The sequence below is a fragment of the Trichechus manatus genome, unplaced genomic scaffold (assembly GCF_000243295.1).
Source record: "Trichechus manatus latirostris isolate Lorelei unplaced genomic scaffold, TriManLat1.0 scaffold00008, whole genome shotgun sequence".
Lineage (NCBI taxonomy): Eukaryota > Metazoa > Chordata > Mammalia > Sirenia > Trichechidae > Trichechus > Trichechus manatus.
Window position 1 is genome coordinate 7023112 of NW_004443944.1, and position 27820 is coordinate 7050931.

Here is a 27820-nt window from a genome sequence, read left to right on the forward strand (position 1 = left end):
TGTAGTGAAATGAGTTCCTTCATGTGGCCTTTTGTCTTGGTTCTCTGGAAAAACAGCTTGGCAGAACCAAGACTGAAGGAGAGCCCCTTTTGGGAAGCTGTGGCTCTCATGGCAGAGGGAAAAGGACAGGAGAGGTGGTGGGGTCCTGCAAGGCTTAGAAATCACACCTTTGCTTTCACTCACATGCATTGCCCAAGGCAAGTCACAAGGTCAAGTCTGATGTCAGGAACCAAAGCCAACCCAACCCCGTTGCCATTGAGTGGATTCCAACTCATAGCGACCCTATAGGACAGAGTAGAACTGCCCCATAGGGTTCCCAAGGAGTGGCTGGTAGATTCGAACTGCCAAACTTTTGGTTAGCAGCAGAACACTTAACCACGGAGCCACCAGATGTCAGGGGTAGAGAAGTATAATCTTTTTACAGAGAAGCAGATAGTAGGTGAAAATGATAAAATGTGCCACAAAGGCCTGTTTTATCCTAATTACTAGGATTAGCAAAATGATCGGGATGCATTTCTTCTTACAGGGAGTTCACATTCTAGTAGAAACAGTCATTCGAGTAAAAATTATGATATGTTTTTACCAAAGTGACGTGTAGGATTAGACAGAAGAGGGAGTGAGCAGCTCTGCCTGCGTGTTGGGGGATGAGTCAGGAGAGCATCTTAGGGGAACCCCAGCTAGCCTTAGAGGGTACTTGGCAGCAGTAAGGAGCCCCTGGGTAGCGCAGATGGTTAAGCTCTCTACTGCTAGCTGAAAGGTTAGCAGTTCAACCTCACACAGAGGCACCTTGGAAGACAGGCCTGGCAATCTGCTTCCGAAACATCACAGCCTTGAAAACCTTATGAAGCAGTTCTAGTTTGCACACATGAGGTCACCGTGAGTGGGAATCGACCTAACGGCAGCTAACTACAGCAACAAGGCAGCAGTAGGACTGTAGGCATGTGGGCTACGGTCCTGGCCAGGGAGTCTGAGGAGCTTCTAAAGGTGCCATAGCTCCTAACACCATCTGCCTCCTCTGGATCACATGAGTGGAGGACTTTGACTGATAGGGTCATGTGGCATACACACACAGAATGGAAGGTGGGGTGTTATCTTTGTAGAAGTCATTGTGAGGCCTGGAGGGACTCAGTTCAGACCCCCAAACTCCTCAGAGTACAGGGACATGGGGAGTTGAACACAGCTGGGAACTTGGCTAGGGGGGTCAGAAGCTGACTGCCGCATGCCCTGATGGGTCTGGAGGGAGCCGTTAGAGGCTCTTTCCCCACAGGCCTTAGACTATATTGCGTCTTCTCTCTGACTCTGGTAGCAGAAACTGGTCTGGAATGTGGAGCTGAAATCTGAAGTGCGGGGGCAAGTGGGGTGCAGTAAATTGTGACAGGTGAGGGAGAGGGTCAGGAAACAGACGTAAGGGCTTGTAGGCCAGAAGTGAAAAAAGGTAGAAAATCCAGAGGAGCCGAGTAGACTGAGATTCTGTGATTGCTGAGTGAGGAGGGTGAGAGAGGACAGGACCCCTGCTGAGGAGGCATGGGTTTAGCACACAGGGAAGGATCCAGCAGCATCAAGTTGCTTTTCCACCCACAGGTCCTGGATGCATGGAGACAAGAGGGCTTTCATAATGAGGTTTGAAGCAGGCCCCCAGGCAGCAGAAATCCATCTTGAAGTGAAATAACTTCCGACTGGCCCTGTGGCAGAATTTCAAGGCAGTCACTGGACTGACTGGGGCCATTATGTTGCCTGATCCTTCAGACCGGGGAGAGCAAGACTGGGAGAAGACTTTGACTTCAAAGAACAGGGAAGATGTGGAGACTATGAAGAAATTGACTCCAAAATATGAGGCTAAAGGTGAGAGTTGTGGAGGGTGTGGAGAGGTGAAGGGGGTCCAAGGCTCCGGGTTCAGGTGAGAATGCTTCAGAGGCCACAGCTGAGTGAAGTGGCTGCTTCCTTCCATCCCAGGGTTCAGAAGAGCTACTCTGGGAGCGTTCTGGGAGGTCTTCTTTCTCACAGCTTCTCTTTCTCTCTTAGGTTTGTCTTCTAAGGATATTGACTGGCCCCAAGAGAAGAGGAAGCCCACAATGCTGGTGAGTTGGAGTTACCTTATTTTTCTGAAATACTGGCTCCTATGCAAGAGCATAGGTCTGTATTCTCTGTCTTGGGAAGGGAGAAGGCCGTCAACATTGAGGCCTTTTATGCCTTCATGTGAGGTACCCTGTTAGGTATTTTAGAATGGGTTTTCCATTTTTGTATTTTTTTTCTTTTGTATTGTTGAAAAATATTCCCAAGATTAATATTCAGAATCCAGGAAACTCAAAGGCGTAAGGAACATTTTTGATAAACTGAGATAATTAAACTTTTAAAATATAGTATTAAATTTCACTACACATACACGTGCATACTATCTGATGATAGCATCTTGTATACTGGGCATGTTTTTACTTTTTAAGCACTGAGGTTGTTAAACATACAGAAATGGAGAACATAGTAAAAATAGATTCTGAGATATCATCCTGTAGCTTCAATAATCGTCTATCATGACCCGTCTTATTTACAGGAATATGATAGTGTGTTGATCAGTCTCAAAATGTAAAATATCAGAATATCCACTTTTCTCTTTCTCTGTTCGGTTCTGACAGCAGCTGCCCACACAGCACGGCCTTCTCTGACCCTGGCCACCTGGAGCTGGGTCAGTCTCAAAGTTAAAAGGTACTGTTCTTCACACTGCCAGATAGGCAGATGCTAGCCGCAGTTTGAGAGTCCACATGACACCCTCACTTCTGACCTGCTGACTAGAAGTTTAGGGTGTCTTTTATCCCTTTGGGATGCCAGTTGCAAAATTGGGAGTCACTGCCATGAGCTCCCTTCCTTCTGACCTGCTGGCTCCACTACTCCTTTGGGTTTGATAATTCACTGGAATGACCCACAGAACTCACAAAAAGGGCTGTATTTATTATTACAGCTTTGTTATAGCAAAAAGGAATGTCAATAAAGAGATGCATAGGGCAGGATCTGGAAGGTTCCCGGTGCAGAGCTTCCATGTCCCAAAAAGGGACGTGCTGCCATCCATGTGCGTGGATGTCTGTCACCAACCAGGAAGCCCATGCAGCTTCTGTGTCCAGAGCTTTTGTTGACTTTGTTACATAGTCGTGATTGATTGCATCATCCTCCCCCCGCACCGAGCTCAGCTGCACTTTGAGAGAAGTGATATGATTCGTTATACTGATCTTGATGCACGTCAGTGTTCATGAAGCAATCTGTGAACTGAAGAGCTAGCAGAAAGTTTGTACTTTATGCAATTACTCACAGTTAGTGTACCACAGCAACTAAAATTTAAACCATTTTTTGGGGGACTAGGGATATTTATAACCCTCTTGGGTCGCTATGAGTCGGAATTGACTCAACAGCAATGGTTTGAATTTTTTTAACAGTCATTTAACTAAACCATGGTAACTGAAATCCACGCATATTGGAACTGTGTAAAATGAGGAGTTCCTGTATTTAAAGTGGGTGAATTATAAAGCAAATGGATTGTAAATTATCTCAGTAAAGCATTTGTAGGAGCCCTGGTGGTACAGTGATTAATCGCTCAGGAGCTAACCAAAAGGTTTGAACCCAGTAGCCCCTCCTGGAGAGAAAGATGTAGTGGGCTGGTTTCATAAAGATCACAACTTGGAAACCCTATGGGGCATTTGTACTCTGTCCTGTAGGGTTGCTATGACTTAGTGGTAAGAGGTTAAAGTGTTTATTTTGTTTTTTAAAGATTAAGTTATCTGTAAGTGTCCGTTTTCTGGAATATTACTGCCATTCTCTTGCTATCTGTTTTGCATAGATGACCTACTACTCTACATGCTGAGTGAAATGTTAAGGACTTTATTAGAAAAGGTTATTAAAATACATGCACAAAGATAGTGATTTCACAGATCCCATTTAGTTCCTGAACTCTGCAGAAGTGCTCCCTCCATACCGCATCTGTTCACTCCCACTTTTCTCTGTAGATGAAGTTTCCTTCCATCTTCTCCTTTAAATCTTCACCGTCCCTTAATGCCTAGCACAAGCCCCACCTCCGTGACGCCTTTTGTTCTTTTCTACCCCTTCCTGTACTCTCCCATCTTTGAATTCCTCCGTTAAGAATTCTGAAAGTCACTTTCTTGAATACTGCTTAATACTTTCAAGTCGATTCACAAATCATTCCTCCAATGAAGTCGTTCGTGTTTGAGGGCTAGAATGGATTCTGTGCATCACTTGTGCTCCCCACAGATTTTATCACAAGGCCAGGTATTCAGTCGTGTCCAGGAAAACTTGACGTGGGGAACTGTGTTCTCTGAAAAGACTTAGATGAACTTCTTCAGATCCAGACTCTTCAGAGCCACCAGTTAAACTCCTCTCATTGGGAAAATTGATGGTGATTTGCTGTGCATTGATTTACTGCTTATTCTAGGAACCAGTTACATTCGAGGATGTCACTGTGGTCTTCACGGAGGGAGAATGGAAGAGACTGAGCTCTGAGCAAAAGCACCTATACAAAGAAGTGATGCTGGAGATTTACAGGAATCTGCTCTCGTTGGGTGAGGATGTGCTCTTTTCTTTTCCTTCATTAATTCAGTAGATATGTATTGGGCAGCTGTTATATGCCAAAGAAGCCCTGGTGGTGCAGTGGTTAAGCACTCATCTGCTAACTGAAGGGTTGGCAGTTCAGACTGACCAGATGCTCCATGCCAGGAAGATGTGGCAGTCTGCTTCCATAAAGATTTACAGCCTTGGAAACCCTGTGGGGCAGCTCTAGTCTGTCGTATAAGGTTGCTATGAGTCACAGTTGACTCAACGGCAAAGGGGTTTTTGGTGTTCTATGTGCCAGAGGTTCCTGGGTGGTATAGACAATTTGCACTTCACTATTAACCTGTAGGTTGGTGGTTCACACCTGTTCAGTGGCAGCATAGAAGAAAGGTCTGGCAGTCTGCTTTCAGGAAGATTACAGCCAGTAAAACCCTATGAACCAAATAAAATAAAAGCTCTGTGCCAGATAATGTTCTAGACAGTCAGAACACATTAGTAAATGTAATAGTTGGAAATCCCTGCCCTCACTGGGCTTACTTTCGAGTATAAGGAGACAGGCAACAAACAGTACACTCTGTAGATGGAGGCATTACGGTCTGGTGTGCTAAAAGATGACAAGTGCTATAAAGTGAGAAACTAGGAAAAACAGAGCGGGAGAAGGGGTATCGAGTGTGACAGGGTGGCTGGTTCAAGTTTGAAATTGGTATTTGAAATTAGCGAGGAGGTAACACATGACCAAAATTCCACTGTGCCTGCAGGCATGCCACTCTGGCCCCCAGCCTCTGCCCTACTTGGGCAGGTGTTGCAGAGCTTTTTTAGTTCTGCTGGGGATAAGTGCCTAAAGGCACCCCACTCCACCAGTAAGCCTTGGGCCCAAAGACGCTCAGCTGTGGATACCTGGGTCAGCAAACCTAGCTCTGCTAAGTGCCTGGAGGCACCCTGCTCCACCAGCAAGCCCCCTGTCCAAAGGCACTCAGCTTTCTCACTCCGTGGGCCGGATGTCCACCATGCTGTGTCTTGCTGGTCTCTCTTCTGCTTCCCGCCATCTTCAGTCTTACGGATCTCTCTCTCTGTCTCCTGGTTCCTGGGCATAGCTAGTCAGTGTAATATAGATTATATTTTTATTTTTTTGTGGGTATAGTATTGTCTTTCTCTATGTTAATACATGTGATTGGTTCAGAGGAAAATTGTCTGGTTCAAATTAATATTGACATTGAAAGCCTGGATCCAGTTGCATTTCCTGACGTGTTTTCCTTTCTCTTCTTCGACACCACAGTATCCGGACTTCTCTAGTCTCTTGTGTCTACTTTTGAGTTCTTCTCTCATTTCTTTCTCTTTTCTTCAGACTGTAGTGGTCCGTAGGACTTAGTGTCATAGGCTCTTTTCCTGTGTCTATATTCACACTCTTAAAAAACTTGTGAACTTTAATGTTTTGACCATCACATATTATGATGAACCTGTTTTCTCTCTGTCACTGTCTAACTTGTATTTCTACTTGCCTACAAAACATTAAAAGTTTATTCTCAAACTTAACAGAATTTAGTATATTTTTCCTCCTAAACCAGTCTCTTTTTCTCTATTTCTTAATATGTTCATGTTATGATGTCTTTTCTTCAAGTGCACTGTTAAAACTAAATGGGCTAATTCTCCCTAAAATAATTTGTATACACTTCATAGCAGAGAGATTTAAGCCTTGGTGGCGCAGTGGTTAAGAGCTCAGGCTGCTATCACTAACCAAAAAAAATCAGCCGTTTGAATCCAGCGAGTACTCCATGGTAACCCTATGGGGCAGTTCTGCTGTGTCCTGTAAGATCCCTATGAGTCAGAAGCACCTTGACGGCGATGGGTTTAATGGTTGGGCTAGGTAATTTTGTAACACAAACCCCAATAATTTAATGACTTATAACAACAGATGATCATTTCTCACTTACATTATCTGATGGCTACAGTTCAGGTGAAACTCAGCTCACTGGTTTTTGGGATCCAGGCAGGAGCAGCCTCTCTCTGGGTCATGGGGTTGTCAAGACAGAGGGGCAAAAAGCAATGATGGAACCACACTGTGGCTGCTAAAACTTGTTTGAAAGTGACACTGAATTCCACTGTTGTTCATTGGCCAGGCAGATCACATAGCTGTGTCTAATGGCATTGTGGTACGATAGATAGTTCTTCAGGAATGTTGGGCTCAATGGGGAGGGGCATCAGATAATTTGACAATACAGTTTATGGAAGGATGGGAAGCTTGAGCTGAATCTTAACAGAGGATTAGGATTAAGGCCCCCGGGTGGTGCAGATGGTTTAAATGCTCACTGCTGTCCATAAGGTTGAAGGTTCAAGTCTGCCCAGAAGTGCCTTGGAAAAAAGTCTTGGCAGTCTACTTCTGCAAAATTAGCCATTGAAAACCTTATGGAGCACAGTTCTCCCCTGACACATATGGGGTTGCCATGAATCAGAATCAACTTTGAGGCAACAGGTTTGGCTTTTTTTGTTTAATGGGGGTCAAGGTAAACATAGGAGCTCCAGTGGCCCAGTGGTTAAGCATTTGGCTGCAAACCGAAAGGTCAGTGGTGGCAACACCAGCCATTCCCTGGGAGAAGGATGTGGTAGTCTGCTTCTGTAAAGATTTACAGCCTTGGAAACCCTATGAAGCAGTTCTACTCTTCGTATAGGGTCGCTATCAGTCAGAATCAACTTGACAGCAATGAGTTTTTTTTCCTTTTTATTGTTGTGCTTTAAGTGAAAGTTTACCACTCAAGTTAGTCTCTCATAGAAAAATTTATACATACATTGTTATGTGACCCTAGTTGTTCTCCCTATACTGTGATAGCGCACTCCTCCTTTCCCCCCTGGATTTCCCATGTCCATTCAACCAGCTCCTAACCCTCTCTGCCTTCTCAATTCACCTCCAGACAGAAACTGCCCACTGAGTCTCATGTATCTACTTGAGCTAAGAAGCACACTCTTCACGAGTATCATTTTATGTCCCATAGTTCAGTCTAATCTTTGTCTGAAGAGTTGGCCTCGGGAATGGTTTTAGTTTTGGGCTAACAGAGAGTCTGGGGGCCATGTCTTCCGTGGTCCCTCCAGTCTCAGTCAAACCATTAAGTCTGGTCTTTTTACTAGAATTTGAGTTCTGCACCCTACTTTTCTCCTGCTCAATCAGAGACTCTCTGTTGTGTTCCCTGTCAAGGCAGTCATTGGTGGTAGCCGGGCACCATCCAGTTCTTCTTTTCTCAGGCTGATGCAGTCTCTTGTTTATGTCGCCCATTCTGTCTGTTGGGCTAATGCTTTCCTTGTTTCTATGGTGTTCTTCATTCTCCTTTACTCCAGGTGGGTTGGGACCAGTTGATTCAACTTAGATGGCCACTCGCTAGCTTTTAAGACCCTAGACACCACTCACCAAAGTGGGATGCAGAACATTTTCTTAATTAACTTTGTTATGCCAGTTGACGCAGATGTCCACTGAAACCATGGTCCCCAGACCCCTGCCCCTGCTACTCTGCCCCTCGAAGTGTTTGGTTGTGTTCAGGAAACTTCTTTGCTGTGGTTTAGGCCAGTTGTGCTGACTTCCCCTGTAGGGTGTGCTGTCCTTCCGTTAACCTAAGATAATTCTTGTCTAGTTTCTAGTCAGTGAATAACCCTCTCCTTCCCTCCCCACCCTCGTAACCATCAAAGAATGTTTTCTTCTGTGTTTGAACCTTTTCTTGAGTTCTTATAGTAATGGTCTTATAAAATATTTGTCCTTCTGTGACTGACTAAATTCACTCAGCATAATGCCCTCCAGATTCCTCTATGTTGTAAGACGTTTCACGGCTTCATCGTTGTTCTTTATCGTTGCATAGTATTCCACTGTGTGAATATACCATAATTTGTTTATCCATTTGTCTGTTATGGGCACCTAGGTTGTTTCCATCTTTTTGCTATTGTAAACAGTGCTGCAGTGAACACGGGTGTGCATATATCTGTTTGTGTGAAGGCTCTTATTTCTCTAGAATACATTCCAAGGAGCGGGATTGCTGGATCGCATGGTAATTCTATTTCTAGCTTTTTAAGAAAGCACCAAATCGATTTCCAGAGTGGTTGTACTATTTCATATTCCCACCAACAGAGTATAAGTGTTCCAGTCTCTCCACAACCTCTTCAACATTTATTTTGTGTTTCTTGGATCAGTGCTAGCCTTGTTGGGGTGAGATGGTATCTCATTGTAGTTTTCATTTGCATTTCTCTAGTGGCTAATGATCTGTGAGCAGTTCCTCGTGTGTCTGTTAGCTGCCTGAATGTCTTCTTTGGCAGAGTGATTGTTCATATCCTTTGCCCGTTTTTTAATTTGGTTGTTTGTCTTTTTGTTGTTGAGGTTTGCAGTATCTCGTAGATTTTAGAGATTAGACATTGATCAGATTTGTCATAAACAAACATTTTTTCCCAGTCTGTAGGTGGTCTTTTTGCTCTTTTGATGAAGTCTTTTGATGAGCATAAGTGTTTGATTTTTAGGAGCTCCCAGTTATCTAGTTTCTCTTTTGGCATTTGTGCATTGTTACTTACGGTTTATATTCTGTTTATGCCATGTATCAGGGCTTCTAGCATTGTCCCAATTTTTCTTCCATGATCTTTATCGTTTCAGAGTTTTTATTCAGGTCTTTGATTCATTTTAAGTTAGTTTTTGTGCGTGGTGTGAGGTATGGGTGTTTCAGTTTTTTACAGATGAATATCCAGTTCTGCCAACACTATTTGTTAAAGAGACTGTCTTTTCCCCAATTAATGGACTTTGGGCCTTTGTCAAATATCAGCTGTTCATAGGTGGATGAATTTATGTTTGAATTCTCAATTCTGTTCCATTGGTCTATGTATCTGTTGTTGTACCAGTACAAGGCTGTTTTGACTACTGTGGTGGTATAATACGTTCTAAAATCAGCTAGTGTGAGGCCTCCCACTTTGTTCTTTTTCTTGAGTAATGCTTTACTTATCCGGGGCCTCTTCACTTTCCGTATGACGTTGGTGATTTGTTTTTCCATCTCATTAAAAAATGTCATTGGAATTTGGATCGGGATTGCATTGTATCTGTAGATTGCTTTGGGTAGAATGGACATGTTCACAATGTTGAGTCTTCCTATCCATGAACAAGGAATGTTTTTCCACTTCTGCGAGTCTCTTTTGGTTTCTTGCAGTAGTGTCTTGTAGTTTGCATTGTATAGGTCTTTTACATCTCTGGTTAGATTTATTCCTGAGTATTTTATCTTCTTTGGGGCTGTTGTTAATGGTATTGATTTGGTGATTTCCTCTTTGAGGTTCTCTTTGTTGGTGTAGAGGAATCCAACCGATTTTTGTATTTTTATCTTGTATCCTGAAACTTTGCTGAAATCTTCTATTAGTTCCAGTAGTTTTCTTGTGGATTATTTGGGGTTTTCTATGTATAAGATCATATCATCTGCAAATAGAGATACTTTTACTTCTTCGTTACCAATTTGGATGCCCTTTATTTCTCTTTCTAGCCTAATTGTTCTGGCTAGGACCTCCAGCACAATGTTGAATAAGAGTGGTGATAAAGGGCATCCTTGTCTGATTCTCGTTCGCCAGCAGAATGCTTTCAGACTCCATTTAGGATCATGTTAGCTGTTGGCTTTGTATAAATGCGCTTCATTATGTTGAGGAATTGCCCTTCTATTTCTATTTTGCTGAGAGTTTTTATCATGAATGGGTGTTGGACTTTGTCAAATGCCTTTTCTGCTTCTGTTGATAAGATCATGTGATTCTTGTCTTTCGTTTTGGCAAGGAGTTTTAATGTAGCTTAACAGTTACAAGCATATTACCCACTTGCTTCCTCCTTCCCTTTTTCTCTCTTCTGCTGCATTATTTCGAAGCTAATCCCTAATGTGATGTTTTTATCTATAAATTTTTTACGTTTCTCTAAAAACTAAAGATGGATTCTTACATAACTATAATACCACTACCTCATCCAATGAAGTCAATGATAAAAGTTTAGTAGCATGTAATACCAAATCTGTGTTAAAATTTCTTTTATGTTTCTCAAAAAATATGTTTAGATTGGAATTAGGCTATCACTTATCTCTGTATTTCTTTATAAATTAAACAGAATCCAATTAAAAAAAAATAGTAACAAGCTCTTTATGAAGTTCACATGGAAAAGAACATCCAGGATAAAACTGAAAAGAAAAAGCTAAAACAGAATACTAGTCTTACCAGACATTAAAATCTGCTGTGAACCCTTAGAAGTAAAACAGTGTGTTGTGCTGGTATGAATAGACAAATATACCAGTGGAATCAATAAGGCAGTCAGGAAATCCACCCAAGTACATATGTAGTTTTAGTATATGATAATGGTGGTATCTCAGACTACTTGAGTAAAACAGGACATTTTAATAAATGATGTTGGGCAACTAGATACCCATTTAGAAAAATACAATATTGGACCATACCTCATACAATACACAAGAAAAATTCCAAATGATCAGAAATCTAAATATAAAACATTAAACCAGAAGTGTACCAGAATATAAGTGAATTCCTCCATAACCTGGGCATAGAAAAAGATTTTCTAATTTTGACTAAAACTCCAGATACGTAAAAGGCAAGATCGATAAATTTGACACTAGAAGCAAAGTCAAAAGACAAATGACATACTTCAGGAAATATTTGTCACATATATTACATATGAAGACTTATTTTTCCTAATGTAGAAAGAAGTTTAAAATTCGAGAAAAAAATAGGCATAATACTTGAACGGACATTTCTCAAAATAAGATATAACATTGGCCCTTAAGTGTGTGAAAAGATGTTTAACTTTAATTCTATCAAGATAAATGTGAATTAAAATTATACTCAAATATGTATCATCCTCTCCTATTGGCAGTGTTTCAAAATGTTGATAAAACACTGTTGGCAAGGTTGAGGGAAAAAGACACTGTTATACGTTTCAGATTGCAATATGAAATGGTGCAACCAGTATGGAGTGAAGCTTGACAATATCTAACAAAACAAAATATGCATATACATGGACCTGGCAATCCTACTAGTTGTAGGAATTTACCCTCAAGATTCATCTTCAGCAATATTCACCTTCAAAATCCTTTTATACAAGGTTATTCATTGTAGCATTATTTGTACATAAAACGTTAGAAGTAACCTAATGCCCATATATAGTAAATTGGTTGAGGAAATTATGGTATATCCTCCCAGTGAATCTCTACAAAGGTATTAAAAAAGAATAAGAAAGATATCTCTGAACTGATGTGACATGAAATCCATGATACATTATGAAAAAAGCCAAGTGCAAAGAATGTTTTAAAAAAAATGAGACATAAGAAAATTGTACATCTAACTTCTAGAGCTAATAGTGGAATTTAACAACATTGTGGGTGTCTGAGTCATCTAGTGCTGCTATAACAGAAATACCACAAGTGGATGTGTTTAATAAAGAGAAATGTATTCTCTTTCAGTCCAGTAGGCTACAAGTCCAAATTGAGGGCATCAGCTCCAGAAAAAGGCTCTCTCTGTCAGCTCTGCAGGAAGGTCCTTGTGATGCATCAGTCTTCCCTTGGTCTGGGAGCATCTCAGTGCAGGAACCTCAGGTGCAAAGGACGCGCTTTTCTCCTGGCACTGCTTCCTTGGTGGTGTGAGGTTCCCATGTGTCTCTGCTCACTTCTCTGTTTTATATCTCAAAAGAGATTGGCTTAAGACACTATCTAATCCTGTAGACTTCATCAGTGTAACTGCCACTAATCCATCTTATTACATCATAGTGATAGAGTTTACAACACATAAGGAAATCACATCAGATTACAAAATGGTACACAATCATACAATACTGGGAATCACGATCCAGCCAAGTTGACAGATATTTTTGGAGGACACAGTTTAATCCATGACAGCAGGGTACAGATAAACAAACAAAAACTAGTTGGGTTTCTATACACCAGCAATGAGAAACCTGAAAGGGAAACAGTTCCATTTGCGATAGCAGCTAAGAGAATAAAATACTTAGGAATAAATTTAACCATGGATGGGAAGGACTTAAACAATAAAAATTATAAAACACTGCTAAAAGAATTTAAAGAAGACCGAAATAAATGGAAAGATGTTCCATGTTCATAGATTGCAAGTTTTCATATTGTTAAGATGTCAGTACTACCCAGAGTGATCTGTAAATTCAGTGCATTCCCCATCAAAATTTAACAGCCTTCTTTACAGAAATGGAAAGACCAATCGTCAGCTTCATACAGAAGGTCCAGAGGCCCTGAATAGCTAAAGCAATGTTGAAAGAGAAGCACAAAGTAGGAGGACTCAACACATCCTGATTTTAAAACATACTCTATAGCGATAGTAATCAAAACACCGTGGTACTGGTATAATAGACAAAGAGACCAGTGGAATAGAATTGAGAGTCCAACAGTAAGCCCCTACATTTATGATCAAGTGATTTTTGGCAAGGGTGCTAAGTCCATTTGATGGGGAAACTAAAGTCTCTTCAATAAACAGCATTGGGAAAGTCAAATTTCCACATGCAGAAAAATGAAATAGGATCCATGCCTCACACCATACACAAAAACAAACTCCAAGTGGACTGAGGATCTAAATGTGCACACTAAAGCCAAAAAGTTCTTAGAAGAAGTAGCTGTCAGGTCTAGCTTTTACAATGGATTAACTAATATAGGGTACTTTCACTCAAGTAATTGGTGCATTCTGTTTTTAAGTGGGCTCTGTCAATTGAATAAACATTTCACCAAAGAGGAAATCCAGATGGCCACCAAACACATGAAAAGATACGCAGCATCGTTAGTCGTTAGAGAGATGCAAATCAAAACTGCAATGAGATACCATTTCACTCCCACTAGGGTGGCTGCGATTAAAAAAACAAAATAACAAATACTAGTGAGGATGTGGCACAATTGGAACACTTACCCATTGCTGGTGGAATTCAAAATGGTATGGCCGTTGTGGAAAATAGTCTGCAGATCCTCAAGAAACTAAAAATAGAAATAACATATGTTCCAGCGATTCCACTCCTGGGTATATACCAAAAGGTATATACAGAGACTTGTACACCAGTGTTCATTGCAGCACTATTTGTACATAAAATGTTGGCGGTAACCTAAATGCCTATCAACAGGTGAATGAATAAACAAAATGTGGTACATTCATACAATGGAATGCTACTTATCCTGTAGGAGAAATGAACTCTTGATACATGCTACTATATGGATAGAAGTTGAAGACATTATGCTGAGTGGAATAAGTCAGTCAGAAAGGGACAAATATTGTATCACCTCACTTATATCAAAAGATAAGAAAAGACAAATGTACAGAGGCCAAAGTTTACTAGTGGTTACCAGGGATGGGTGGGAGAGAGAAAGAGAGTGTTAATGGTGATGGAAAAACCACACTGATGAAGGGTAGGTTTGCACAGCAGATTGTTGTAATTGCTGTCAATAAGTTTTACACCTGTAAAAAGTTGAATTGGCAAAAGTTGTGTCATAGATATATTTACAATGACAGAAGAAGAATAGCTGCTGAGGCTGCTTATGTACAACTAAAAACCTCATGGCATTTAGTTCCCTGGTTTGGAGGATTAGGGTTATGGCTTCATGGGACATCCCAGTGAACTGGGGTAGTAACGTGTTTAATGCTTCTGTTCTGCCTCCTAGTTCATTGCCTAGTGCCTGGGGTCTTAAAAGGTTGCAAGGGGGCATCCAAGGCACAATAATTGCTCTCTGTTTGCCTGGAGCAACAGAGGAAGAAAGAAGCAAGAATAGAAGCAGGATATGGAATGAGTGGCTAATTTATTCCATGAACAGCTCCCTCCTTTGCCATGAGACCAGAGGAGATGGATGGTGCTCAGCTACCATTACTGAATATTGTGATGAAAGATTCCATAGAAGAATCCTTATCAAAAGGGGGAAAATGCACAACAGCATTTCAAATACTAATGGACCCCAGATATTCTGATGCCATGGAGGCTGGATGAAACCCTGAAACTATCACCTGAGATAATCTTTATTAAACCTTAAGCCAAAAATATCCCCTGAAGTCTTCATTTTTTTGGTGGAAAGCCAACATAATTCTGTATTTAACTAAAGCTTTTGGCATACTTAATAAGCTAAATGTGAAGCCACAGGAGAAGCGTGATTTCAGTATATTCAGGATATTTAAGAACACAAAAGATATTATTTTAGAAACCAAAATTAAAAAAAGTGATAGCTCTTGATAAATATGAAGTAAATATTACAATGAAGGTAGTTTGTATAAAAAAATTTAGAGATATGTTACATCCCACATTTTCTCTCCCAGTCTTTTGTTTTGTTTTATGTAAAAGTTTACACAGCAAATTAAGTTCCCATTTAACTATTTTCATGCAGATTGTTCCATGACAAGTTTCAGAATGTATCTGCGTTCTTATTATTTCCGTTTTGTTCTGTTTCCATTGATGTGGCTTTCCTTCCCCTCCTTGCCTTCTGATCTTTGCTGTTGGGTAAATGTTGACCAGTTGCTCTCATATAGTTGATTGCTTAAGGGAGCACATTACTTATGGATGAGATTGTTTTATACTCCAGCCATTGTTTGGCTGAAAGATGACCTCCAGGAGTAGATTCAGTGCCAAGTTCAAAGGGTATCTTACGGCAGTAGTCTTGGGGTTTCCTCTCTATCAGTCCGGTAGGTCTGCTGTATTTTAGGAATTTGAATTTTGTTCTACATTTTTCTCCCCTTCTACCTGGGACCTTCTATTGTGTCCGTGGTAAGAACAGTTGGTAGTGGTAGCCAGGCACCATCTAGTTCTTCTGATCTCGTATTAGAAGTGGCTGTTGTTTGTGTGGGTTATTAGTCCTGTGGACTAGTTTCTTCTTTAATTCTCTGGTTTCCTTCATTCTCTTGTTCCAGATGGGTAGAAACCAATAGTTATATCTTAGATGGCTGCTTGCAAGCTTTTAATACTCCAGACGCTACTCACCAAGCTAGGGTGTAGAACATTATGTTTATGAACTATGTTATGCCCATTGACTAAGCTGTCCCCCGAGACTATGGTCCTAAGCGTTTTAAACCAGTAAACCAATCCTAGGAGTTGTTTGAACATGTTTTGGAAGTCGTCGTAATTGTGCCCCCTTTGTGCTTTTTTATGTATATATGGATATATATGCAGCACACGCAAACATGTATATACATATGCCTACAGGTACATCTGTACATGCACTTGGAGGTACGTATGTATGCCTTACTATCCATGTATGTGAATACATTATCTATGTAGCTGCGTATATATTTTTGGATTGTTAATACTTTGTTGGAAAATTGTATATATTATAAGCAACATCTTGATAAATGGAGAAAAGATTGAAGTTGTCAAGGATTTCATTTTACTTGAAACCACAGTCAACACCCATGGAAGCAGCATTCAAGAAATCAAAAGATGCATTGCGTTGGGCAGATCTGCTGCAAAAGACCTCTTTAAAGTGCTGAAAAGAAAAGATGTCACCTTGAGGACTAGGGTGTGCCTGACCCAAGCCATGGTGTTTTCAGTCACCTCATATGCATGCGAAAGCTGGAGACAATGAATAAGGAGGACTGATGAAGAATTGACACCTTTGAATTATGGTGTTGGTGAAGAATATTGAATATACCATGGACTGCCAAAAGAATGAACAAATCTGTCTTGGAAGAAGTACAACCAGAATGCTCCTTAGATGCAAAGATGCGAGACTACATCTCACATACTTTAGGCATGTTATCAGGAGGAATTAGTCCCTGGAAAAGGACATCATACTTGGTGTCTTAGAATGGGTTCTGTAGAGGAGCAAAACCAGTAAAGTATATAAATATATGTATATATAGGAAGATTTTTATCAAGGAAACAGCTCATGTGATTCTAGAAGCTGGAAAATCCCAAGTCCATGGATCAGGATAGAGGCTTCTCTTCACGTAGCCTCAGGTGCCGGTGAATCCAAGATCAGCAGGTCAGAGAACAGGGCTCTTGCTCACAGGTTGTGAAGGTCAGTGAATCCCGAAATCGGCAAGCAAGACCGCAAGGCCTCTTCTGAAACATGTAGCTGCAGGGGCTGGTGAACCCAAGGTAGGCAGGTTGGAGAGCAGGACTCTTGCTCACAGGCTGAGAAGATCGACGAATCCCAAGATTGGCAGGCAGGCTGCTAGCTCAGGTCCCAAGAACTGGAGGTCTGATGAACAAGAGTCAGCTGCAGGATCCAAAACAAGCCAAAAAACCTTGGCAGGGCAAGCGGGAATTAAGTAGGCAGTGGAGGGCAGAGAGATGAAGGCTGAGGAGCTGCCATAGGCCCTGCCCCCACCAGTACCACTCAGCAGATTCCATCATGGGAATGATCACATATCAAATTTCAAAAGGGAAGTTATCATAATATTACACAACTGCCAAAATACTGAGAATCATGGCACAGCCAAGTTGACACAATCTTAACCGCCACACTTGTTAAAGTGAAGGGTCAGCGAAGAAGAGGAAGACCTTCAGCGAGATGGATTGTTTGGTTTTAAGAGGACTTCAGGGGATATTTTTGATTTAAGGTTTAAAGACTATCTCTGGGCAGTAGTTTCAGACTCCAGAAAGTCTAAAGTCCATGAGAATTTGAAATTCTGTTCTTCATTTTCTCCTTTTTATCAGAATTCTTCTATGGAATCTTTGATCAAAATGTCCCTAAAGTGTTCTTAAAACCAAACAACAGTATAGCTTAGCTAGGAAAACAGTGTTTGCCTTGAGCATTATTCTCTTCTTAGAACTATCTATATGAGATCAAACTGACCATGGCAACTCAAAAGATAGGAACCTTAGGGAACAGTGAGTTTATGTTAATGAGGGAGGAACTCAGAAAAGAAGATTGAGAATGGTTGCACAACTCGAAAAATTAATGACACTGAATTGTACATGTAGAAACTTGGTGTATCTTCTGCTGAGTATATGCTCAGCAACAACAACAAAATGAATAAAAGTAAAAAATAAACATCTGCCTGTTTCTTTTTACAGAAAGTAACGCAGGATCGATAAACCACAAAATAATGAGACTGATCTCCTAAGGGGTTATATATAGGATACTGTTGGAAGAATATGGGAAGAAGAGAACATTTTTCTGTGGTTACCTTTTTGAATAGTTTTTCACTTTTGGAACCATACACGTGTTTGACATACTCAAAGAAATAAAATTAATTCAACAAAGATGGGAAGAAAACCCTAAAGTAGAATACAAAAAAAAACAAATCTAACTGTATTTCAAATGAATAACATGACGACGGTCAGCAGGGGGAGAACAACCCAAGTAACCTTCGAACAGAGAACTTTGACCTTATATTCAGTCTAAAACGGATTGGCAAACTACAGCCCAAAGGCGACATCTGGCTTGCCTCCTGTATTTGTAGATAAAATGTTCAGAACAAAGTTACTCATTTATGTATTGTTTGTGGCTACTTTCATTCTGTTACAGCAGAGTTGAGTAGTTGGAACAGACGGTGTAGTTTGCAAAGCTTAAAATATTTACTGTTTGATCCTTTACATAAAAAGTTGGCCAACTCCTTGTCTATTGACTCCCCCCAAACACAAAAAAAACCTGTACATAAATCTTTTACTATATTTTGTATGTTTGTTTTTTGTAGCTATATGGGTCAACTATTCTGAAACCCCTTTCTTTGAATTTTAAGATTAAGTAAATGGGTAAATGTACTGATGTTGGGAACCAGGTTTCTCACTATTGGAGAAAGGAGATACAAATATGGAATGGGGAAGGCTAGAAAGAACTGGATTTGGATTGGAATAGGAGTATCAGAATAGACTCAGGAGTTTTAAAGTATTTGGAGACACACACAAACACAGAGAAAGACAAATATATATACAGGTACATACAACACACACACCCCAGGTGAATTTGAATAACTTCTGTATAAATGTAACAGGATTGTGCCATTAAGGAGCCCTGATGGCACAGCAGTTAAGTGTGCTCAGCTGCTACCCGAAAAGTCAGGAGTTGAGCCGACACAGCGGCTCTGTGGGAGAAAAGACCTAGCAAATCTGATCCCATAAAGATTACAGCCTAGGAAACCTCAAAGGGCGTTTCTGCTGTGTCACATGGCAACACTATGAGTTGAAATCTACTTGATGGCACCTAACAGTATTGTGCCATTAAGTGTTCTGATTGTGATAATTGTACTGTGGTTGATGTAAGTAAATACAGTTGTTCTTTAGAAATACGGTTGTTCTTATTAAGGGGTAAGAGGGCATGATGTAAACGAACGTTCCCCAAAGTGGCCTCTGTAAATCTAGATGATCTTTAGTGAAATGACACTTAGACTTGTACAGGATTAGAATTATAGTGAGTTTAGGGGAGTTCTTTTAACAGAGGTGTTTAATGAGCTTGCAGTTCCCATATTTAACACAGAGGAGATCCAAAAGAGATTCTTTCTCCTTCTAAAATCCTCAGAGATGTAGAGTGTAACAGACTGCAGTCTGAATGACTTGGTGCGCTTGTAGGTAAGCCCGAGGGAAGACAGCAACAAATCACAGGCGATCAAAAAATCAAGACTGAGTTCAACTCTGGAGTTACCACACGGTCTCACAGGAGGTGACTGGCCAGAAATAGAAACAAACCCTAGTTAGGTTACTCAGAGAACCTACGTAAATAAAGTAAACTCAGGGAGCCTCTGAGAGAGCCCACAGAGCCTGCTGAGAGACTCAGCCACGGCAAGGCTGCCGAGCCCCCGGACCTGAGCACGTTTGAGCGGCTCAGCCCCAGGATACTCCTAGTATAGCCCAGCAGTCCCAGCCCAAGCAAGCGAAGTGCAAACAGATTGTCAGAAACTAAAACAAAGATCACAGAGGGTTAACAAAAAAGCTGAATAGGCATTTGTTTATGAGTGAGCAACCTGTAATTCAGATTTATTTCATACACAATCTTTATAACTACCACTGCATATTGTGGTGAAATGAGTCCCTTTATGTGGCCTTTTGCCTTGGTCCTTGGAAAAACAGCTTGAGAGATTGTCCCCCTAAACTCTGAAGAGTGACCTTTGCCCTAGTTTTCTACCCTAGAGGATTTGTTAGGTTTCCTGGGTAAGCTGTAAATAACTTGGTTTTGATACTTTTTGTTTGGTCATGGGCTGCAGCCTGCCCTGTGATTGGTGTGCACTTGCAGGGACTGGTCAGTGAACTGGAGAAGTGTAGTGTGTGGCCTATTGAGAGGGGATTGTTAAATTCGTGGCCCTGGTGGGAGGGCCATACCTTGAAAGTGACAGGGAGTTGGTGTATATAAGCAGCCAGTCCCACAGAGTGTTTTTCAGACAGAAAAGCAGGAAGAGAAGCTGCAAGAGAGGAGGCAAGGAACCTTCTAAAAAGCTGTGACACGGATCAAGGGCTATAACACTGAAGATAGCGAGAGGCCAGGAAGCAGCCCGCTGACAGAGTCAGCAGCAAGTTCAGGACTGGCCCAGCAGCAGAGCTGGTGACCAGAGATGGCAGGGCCAAGAAGAATGTGTCCTGAGGGGTCCAAGAGTCTACCCTGAGGGGCATCTCCTGAGGGGGTTCCGAGAAGCCTGTCCTCGGGGCTGAAAGGAGGCCTGCAGAGTCTAGAGGAGTTGAGAGAGCTGTCCTGCACTGAAGAGGGTACACTGCCTGCGTGCTTCCTGATCCTCATCCTGAGCTGTGGCCTGTTGATCCTGATCCCGAGTTGTACCCTCGTCCTTAATAAACCACTGAACTGTAAGTTTGGTCGGAGTTCTTTGTGGCCATTGCAACGGATTATTGAACCCGGAAGAGAAGCAGAGTGCCGTGGGGAGTACGGCTTGTGTCAGAATTGGGGAAAATGTTGGAAGCTGAAAGTATGTCTGACCTCCACCTCATGGGAATCAGCTTTGGGCTGCTCCTGATCATTATCCCCCTGAGGTGGGCAGGTTTAGACACTACTAAATGCCATTTTTACACATCGACTGTCTCCGACATTTGAAAGCTTGCCAGACAGAGTGACTTTTTATGCCTGTCAGTCCCTTTTTATAGTAAGAAAAATCAGAGAGATTTCCACATAGGTCGTAGAAATGTTATTTCCAAGTATTGGCAGAGGTTATGGACAGTATATATCAATGTGAGTGCCTAGAGCTTATAGGATTTTAGTAGAAGAAAAAGGTGAGCTATAATAAAAGTGTTTACAAGGCAGAATAGTGTCTGATGCTTATTTGAGAAGTTCCTGTTTAGGCTGACATGTTAAAGAGGTTTTTGTCGTGGATGTCTGTGTCACAATACCCAAAACCACTGCCATTGCGTCGATTCTGACTCATGGCAACCCTTTAGGACAAAGTAGAACTGCCTGATAAGGTTTCCAAGGCTGGAAGTCTTTGTAGAAGCAGACTGCCACATCTTTCATAGAGTGGCTAGTGGGTTTGAACTGCTGGCACTTGGGTTAGCAGCCGAGCACTTTAACCACTGTGCCACCAAGGCTCCTTCTGGATTGCAATAGAAAGTGTATTTGTAAAAATGGAATATAAATGAATTATTGGTAGGAAACAAATTGTGTTGTAGATATTGTCAGTTGCAAGTGTGGCAATGAGATTGTTGTTAAGTGCCGTCTAGTTGATTCCAATCCATGCTAACTCCATGTTGGCAAGTAGAACTGCTCTGTAAGGTTTTCAAGGCTATGACTTTTCGGAAGCAGATCGCCAGGCCTGTTTTCTGAACCGCCAACCTTTCAGCCCATAATTGAGAGCTTAAGTGTCTGTACCACCCAGGGACTCGAGCAATGAGATACTGTCTGTCATAAGAGAAGGAGAAGAGCCCAGGAGCCCACTTACAGCTACTCTGACAGAAACCTTTCTCTCTTTAGCAGAACCGAAGCCAGAACTCCACCCCTGCTCCTCCTGTCTTCTGGCTGTCTCCTGTCAGCGATTCCTCAGCCAGCATGTGCTTCCCATCTTCCCAGGCTTCTGTGCGGAACATCACTTCCATCCAGGGCGTTCCAGCCCAGGACATCAGAAGCAGCCAGAGCAGCAGGATTCTGAGCAAAGCTGCTGGAGGGAAAACACAGAAGGTCAAGAGAGAGAAGTCTCCAGACCCTTGTGTGGGAGAAGAGAGGAGAGAGGGACTTCCAGGGCGTTCTCCAGCCCACCCCAAACACAGTCAGCAAGCTCTAGAGAAGACAACACAGAGGTAGGGGTGGAGCCCAACTCGGCCCAAAGGATAAAGTCTGTGGAAAGAGGCCAAGGGTTGAAATTAGAAACCTCAAGATTCAGAGCAGTCAGCTCTAGAGAGGATGAACCAGACTGTGGTGTGAAGTCACGCTTCATCACACACCAGAGGTCCCTCTTACAGAAGAAGCCCTGTGTTTGTAGTGAGTGTGGCCGAGGTTTTCACCAGAAATCACTTCTTTTCATGCACCAGAGGACACACTCAGTGGAGCAGCCTTATGTGTGCAGTGAATGTGGCCGAGGATTTACCCAGAAATCAGTCCTCTTTATGCACCAGAGGACACACTCAGGGCAGAAGCCACATGTGTGCAAGGAGTGTGGGCGAGAGCTTAGCAATAAATCAAGTCTCATCAGACACCAGAGGACACACTCAGGTGAAAAACCTTACATGTGTCTGGAGTGCGGGCAAGGCTTTAACCGCAAATCACATCTAATCAGACACCAGAGGACACACTCAGGTGAGAAACCTTTCATGTGCCTGGAGTGTGGGCGAGGCTTTAACCACAAATCAAATCTCATAACACACCAGAGGACACACTCAGTGGAGAAGCTGTATATGTGCAAGGAGTGTGGCCGAGGATTTAATCGGAAATCAGACCTCCTTATGCACTGCAGGACGCACTCAGGGGAGAAGCCACATGTGTGCAAGGAGTGTGGGCGAGGCTTCAACCACAAGTCGAATCTCATCAGACACCAGAGGACACACTCAGGTGAGAAACCCTACGTGTGTCTGGAGTGTGGGCGAGGCTTTAACTGCAAATCAAGTCTCATCACACATCAGAGGACACACTCTGGTGAGAAACCTTTTGTGTGCTTGCAGTGTGGGCGAGGGTTTAACCAGAAGTCGAATCTCATCACACACCAGAGGACACACTCAGGTGAGAAACCTTACATGTGCCTGGATTGTGGGCGAGGCTTTAGCCAGAAATCAGGCCTCCTTCTCCACCAGAGAACACACTCAGACAGGAAGCTATACATGTGCATGGAGTGTGGGCGTGGCTTTAGTGACAAGTCAACTCTTGTCAGACACCAGAGGACACACTCAGGGGAGAAGCCGTATGTGTGCATGGAGTGTGGGCATGGCTTTATAGACAAGTCAACTCTCATCAGACACCAGAGGACACACTCAGGGGAGAAGCCATATGTGTGCATAGACTGTAGGCGTGGCTTTAGCGACAAGTCAACTCTCATCAGACACCAGAGGACACACTCAGGGGAGAAGCCATATGTGTGCATGGAGTGTGGGCGTGGCTTTAGCTGCAAGTCAAATCTCATCACACACCAGAGGACACACTCAGGCCAGAAGCCACATGTGTGCAAGGAGTGTGGGCGAGAGTTTAGCAACAAATCAAGTCTCATCAGACACCAGAGGACACACTCAGGTGAAAAACCTTACATGTGCTTGGAGTGTGGGCGAGGCTTTAACCGCAGATCACATCTCATCAGACACCAGAGGACACACTCAGGGGAGAAACCTTTCATGTGCCTGGAGTGTGGGCGAGGCTTTAGCCAGAAGTCAGGCCTCCTTATACACCAGAGGACACACTCAGGAGAGAAGCCGTATGTGTGCAGGGAGTGTGGCCGAGGGTTTAACCGCAAATCGAATCTCATAACACACCAGAGGATACATTCCGGGGAGAAGCCGTATGTGTGCAAGAAGTGTGGCCGAGGGTTTAATCGGAAATCAGACCTCCTTATGCACTGCAGGACACTCCTGGGGGAGAAGCCACATGTGTGCAAGGAGTGTGGGCAAGGGTTTACCAACAAATCAAATCTCCTCAGACACCACAGAACACACTCAGGTGAAAAACCTTACATGTGCTTGGAGTGCAGTCGAGGCTTTAACCGCAAATCAAATCTCATCACACACCAGAGGATACACTCAGGGGAGAAACCTTATGTGTGCTTGGAGTGTGGGCGAGGCTTTAGCCAGAAGTCAGGTCTCCTTATACACCAGAGGACACACTTGGGGTAGAAGCCACATGTAGTGTGGCCAAGGCTTTAGCCAGAAGTTAGGCCTCATCACACATCAGAAGACACACTCAGATAAGAAGCCTTATGTTTGCAGTAATTGTGGCTGAGGCTTTAACTGGGAATCCAGCTTCCTTATACACTGCGGGACACACTCCAGGGAGAAGCTACATATGGACGGAGTGTGGTTGAGGCTGTAACTGCAAGTCAGTCTCATCAGACACCAGGGGATACGCTCAGGTGAGAAACCTTACCTGCCTCGAGGGTGGGCGAGGCTTTAGCCGGGTCAGGCTTCCTTCTCCACCAGGGGACACAGTGGAGAAGCCACATGTGTGCCAGGGGTGTGGGTAAGACTTTAGCCATAAGCAAACCCTCATACATCAGCGGGCTCACTTGAGTGAAGCCTTATGTTTGCGGTTAGTGTGGCTAAGACTAAATAAGTCCTCTTACACCACAGTACACAGAATAGAAGCTTTTACATGTGCAGGGAGAATGGGCAAGAATTTGGGAAAAAGGCACACTTCAGTATACATCAGAGAACCGGATATTTTTTGGGTGGGGAGAATTATCGTGTGGGGAGGGAGAATGGGAGGTGCTCTAACAATAAGTTATACCTCCTCTTGTACCAGAAAACACTCAGGGAGAGAGCTGTGTGGGGCAGGGTCTGTGGGCGGAACTTCATTCTAGTGTCTGTCCTCAACTGACTTAGGACAAAATGTTGCCACCACAAATCACTACTTGACCCACCTCTGAGGGCGTTTCAGGAGAAGTCTCCTGACTGCCTATACTCTGTATGAGGTGACAGTGTCAGTAGTAACTAAATAGACTGATTTTCCACCTTCTGTTATCATATGGAATAGAAAATTAAAAGGCTTATTACTTAAGTAATCCAAGAATGGTTGACTTGTTTTATTTTGATACACAGATTCTTTCCCATGCTTTGTGGTCCCTTCATTGTAGTAAAATTTTTCTTTAATAAACCATAACTCAGGCTATGTTACTCATCTGTCCTGAATGGTACATGGAAATCAAATTCACACGTCAAGTTTCCTGAATGAATTCAACCTTTAAGAGAAAAATAAGTCCTAAATTTATTGGGAAATCTGATCCTTTGCTTAGGGACAAGAGTGATCTAGGTTTTGGGCACAGATGCCAGGTGAAGGGACAGAATGTCCCACATCTCCAGGGACTCAATTACCTCTACTCCTAAATGATCATTTTTTCTGTCACTGCCTTATGTTGGCTTCAGTGAAAACTCCCTTCCATGGTTTTCCTTCTTAGTTTGTAGTCTCTGGTCCGCTGAATCTTTCTCCACCCATGAAGTATTGCTGTTCCCTAATGCTCTCTTCCCAGCCATATCTCCAAGGTCCTTTTAACTTTCCCTTGCCCTGAAGTCAGCATTCCAGAGCCTTCCAGATTCTAGGGTCAGATCTTTTAACCATACCCAAACTGTTCTCCAATCTTGTTGCTTTGGGCCTCTTGGCTACTCCATATGTCAGGTCACAATGACTGGTCTAAAGACACCTAAATGTATTTCTGATACCAGGTGTAAGGACCCAGTCCTGTTAATGGGACTCCCACATCATTCTAGTAACTACTCTGAGACAACCTAGCCGTACCACCTCCATTGTTTTTCACTCCAAGGACCTAGCCCTAAAGCCACGCCCCTCTCTAGTGCTCTTCATCGGAGCCCAGATTTTCCAGTTTTTTGATAACTCCGCATGTCCTGTCTCTTACCCCTGTGTCCTGGGGCAATGACTATTCACAGGTGAGGGTTTGCCTAGGCTCCTGCAGATTTGCCCACTTGGAGTTTGCCAGGACGACAGAATTCATACATTTTAAGAATAGCAAAAGCATAGAGTGTTTTTGACAACCCTTCAAAGCAGGGCTCGGGGAAGTGTCGTAGGAGTCATTGGCCCCACTTTCCCTCGCCTTGAAGCCAGCTTTCCAGAGGATTCTGATTCTGCTCAGGTGGGGTGAAAGTTTGGGAGTGCCGGGAAACGTGGGCCCCCATCCTTTGCCACATTTGTCCTAATGTCTCTTCCAGAACCCCCATAGCACCAACATTCTCTGGTCAGAACTGGAAGCTACAGGGAAAGTAAATGGATATGTAATCTCTGAGAGTTTGAGGACGGAGGATTCCAGATAATCCCAAGGCCCCTTCCCTGCTATTGGGAAGAAATGCAAGAAAACTAGCACCTTCCTTAGGAAAAAATGGAAATGAAGAGAAAACGATGCAGACTCACCTAGCTACAGTGACTGCGAACTCAAGATCAGCAAGTCAGATGGCAGGCTATTGGTTCGTTGGCTGCGGAGGTGGACAAATCCAAGATGGGCAGGTAAGACAGCAGGCTGCTGGCTCAAGTCCCCAGAACTGGAGGTCAGATGATGATGAGCCAGATGTAGGATGCAGAGTGAGCAAAAGCCAGCAAGCTTTGCCAGAAAGTACATATCTATTGGATACAGGACACACCCCCAAGAAATTCCCTTTCAGCTGATTGGCTGCTCATAAAGTGATCACATCATGAAGGTGATTACATCATATCAGATCTTGATTACATCATTACATAACTGCCAAACTACATAATAACTGTCAAACCACTGAGAATCATGGCCTAGCCAAGTTGACACACAACTTTAATCATCACAAGCCTCCAGCGTGATGCCTGACCCATGAATTTGGGACTTGTCAGCCTACACAACTGTGTGAGCCATTTCCTTGAGATAAATATATATATACATTTCACTAGTTTTGCTCTACTACAGAACCCAGCGTAAGACATTTGGTAGGTATCAGGAGTGCTTCTAGAGGAACACAATTGTAAGGATGAATTCTAAATTGGTTCTCAAGTCTGGCTAGTCTTAATGGCACTGTTGACTCTGCCTTCAGTAGTAAAAAGGACACTGCTAATCCATGGCATGAGGTGGCAATGGAAATATGTAAAATATCACCACAAATAGATCAAATATTTGTGAGATACAAGGCTCTGTGTGATTTCACATTTGATACTTTTCCAACAATTTTGTCAGAATGAGAAATGGAGGCTGGTTGGTTGGTCCACTTTTGGTAGACAAAGTGGTGAAACAGATGAGCTCAGGGCATGAGAGTCACAGCCTAAGCGCTGCATAAAAGACCTGAAGGTTGCCACTTGTGCCCTGAAAGAAAGCCTTATTTCTTGTAGTAACAGAGCCGATATTGCCAAAAAACCAAGCCCGGAGTCTTACTGTAAGAGTGGCTCAATCATAGTGCCAATTGAACTTGTAACCTTGAATGGTGTCTGAGGTTAAAGTGGGGGCATTGACTGGGAAGAAATGAGATCCTGAAACTTGGGATGGGGACATATGGGCAGATAATCAGAAAGCTGGGGACATTGGTCCCCTAAATTGCACTGAATCACTCCTGCCAACAGAACCAGCCCTCTTACTCTCATCCAAACAGATTACTCTGTTTTTGCCTGCTAAGCCACCTCACGAGTAGACCCATTATTCCTTCCACCCCATCTGATGAGATTAATCCAGCTGTTTCTCCTGAAGAGACTTTGTGTGAGATGTCATCTTTGTGGCACCTGGGGCATTGCCTGTGGCAGATGCCTTACAAAACATTGCTGGATATTCTCAGGACCCAACCCCACCACCCATTTTTGCTTCTGTAACTACACATAAGTCTCAGGAAGCCCCAAAAGGTGAAGTACATACTGTGACCCAGGAGGAAGTATGCTACACTTCAAAAGAACTGCTTGACATCTAATAAATACAAACAGAAACCTTGGGAGTATGTGTGGGAATGGCTATTAAGGGTGTGGGATAACGGTGCAAGGAACATCAAGTTCAATCAGTCTAGAGTTTATTGATACGGGCACACTAAACACAGATTCGTCATTCAGTTTCAACTCGAGGGGTTAAGAAAGATCTAGTTTATTTGCTTGGTTAGCTGAAGCATGGATTAAGCAGTGGCCTACATTAAATGAAGTTGAGTAATAGACACAGAGGGAAGACTGCCTTGTGAAGACAGAGGCAGAGATTGGAGTTATGGTGCCACAAGTCAAGGAACTCCTGGAGCCTTCAGAGGAGCATGGCCCTGCCAACCTTGATTCCAGACGTCTAACCTCCAGGG

At 42.8% G+C, this 27820-nt stretch overlaps 1 protein-coding gene across 10 annotated transcripts in view; it reads left to right on the top strand.

The window, feature by feature from the left end:
- The window catches only part of LOC101342053 (zinc finger protein 343-like), a 112845-nt gene that overhangs the window by 5764 nt on the left and 79261 nt on the right, over positions 1–27820 (top strand). For 2 of the 10 annotated variants that reach the window (XM_023742762.1, XM_023742756.1), the window contains exons 3-6: positions 1582–1842; positions 2023–2078; positions 4433–4559; positions 21375–22613. In XM_023742762.1, the coding sequence (XP_023598530.1) occupies positions 1728–1842; positions 2023–2078; positions 4433–4559; positions 21375–22613 (1537 nt within the window). In that variant the 5' untranslated portion in view covers positions 1582–1727. Of the gene's footprint in view, positions 1–1581; positions 1843–2022; positions 2079–4432; positions 4560–21374; positions 26307–27820 lie in introns of those variants that run through there. The other 8 variants (XM_023742772.1, XM_023742764.1, XM_023742741.1 and 5 more) reach the window with 6 other exon arrangements.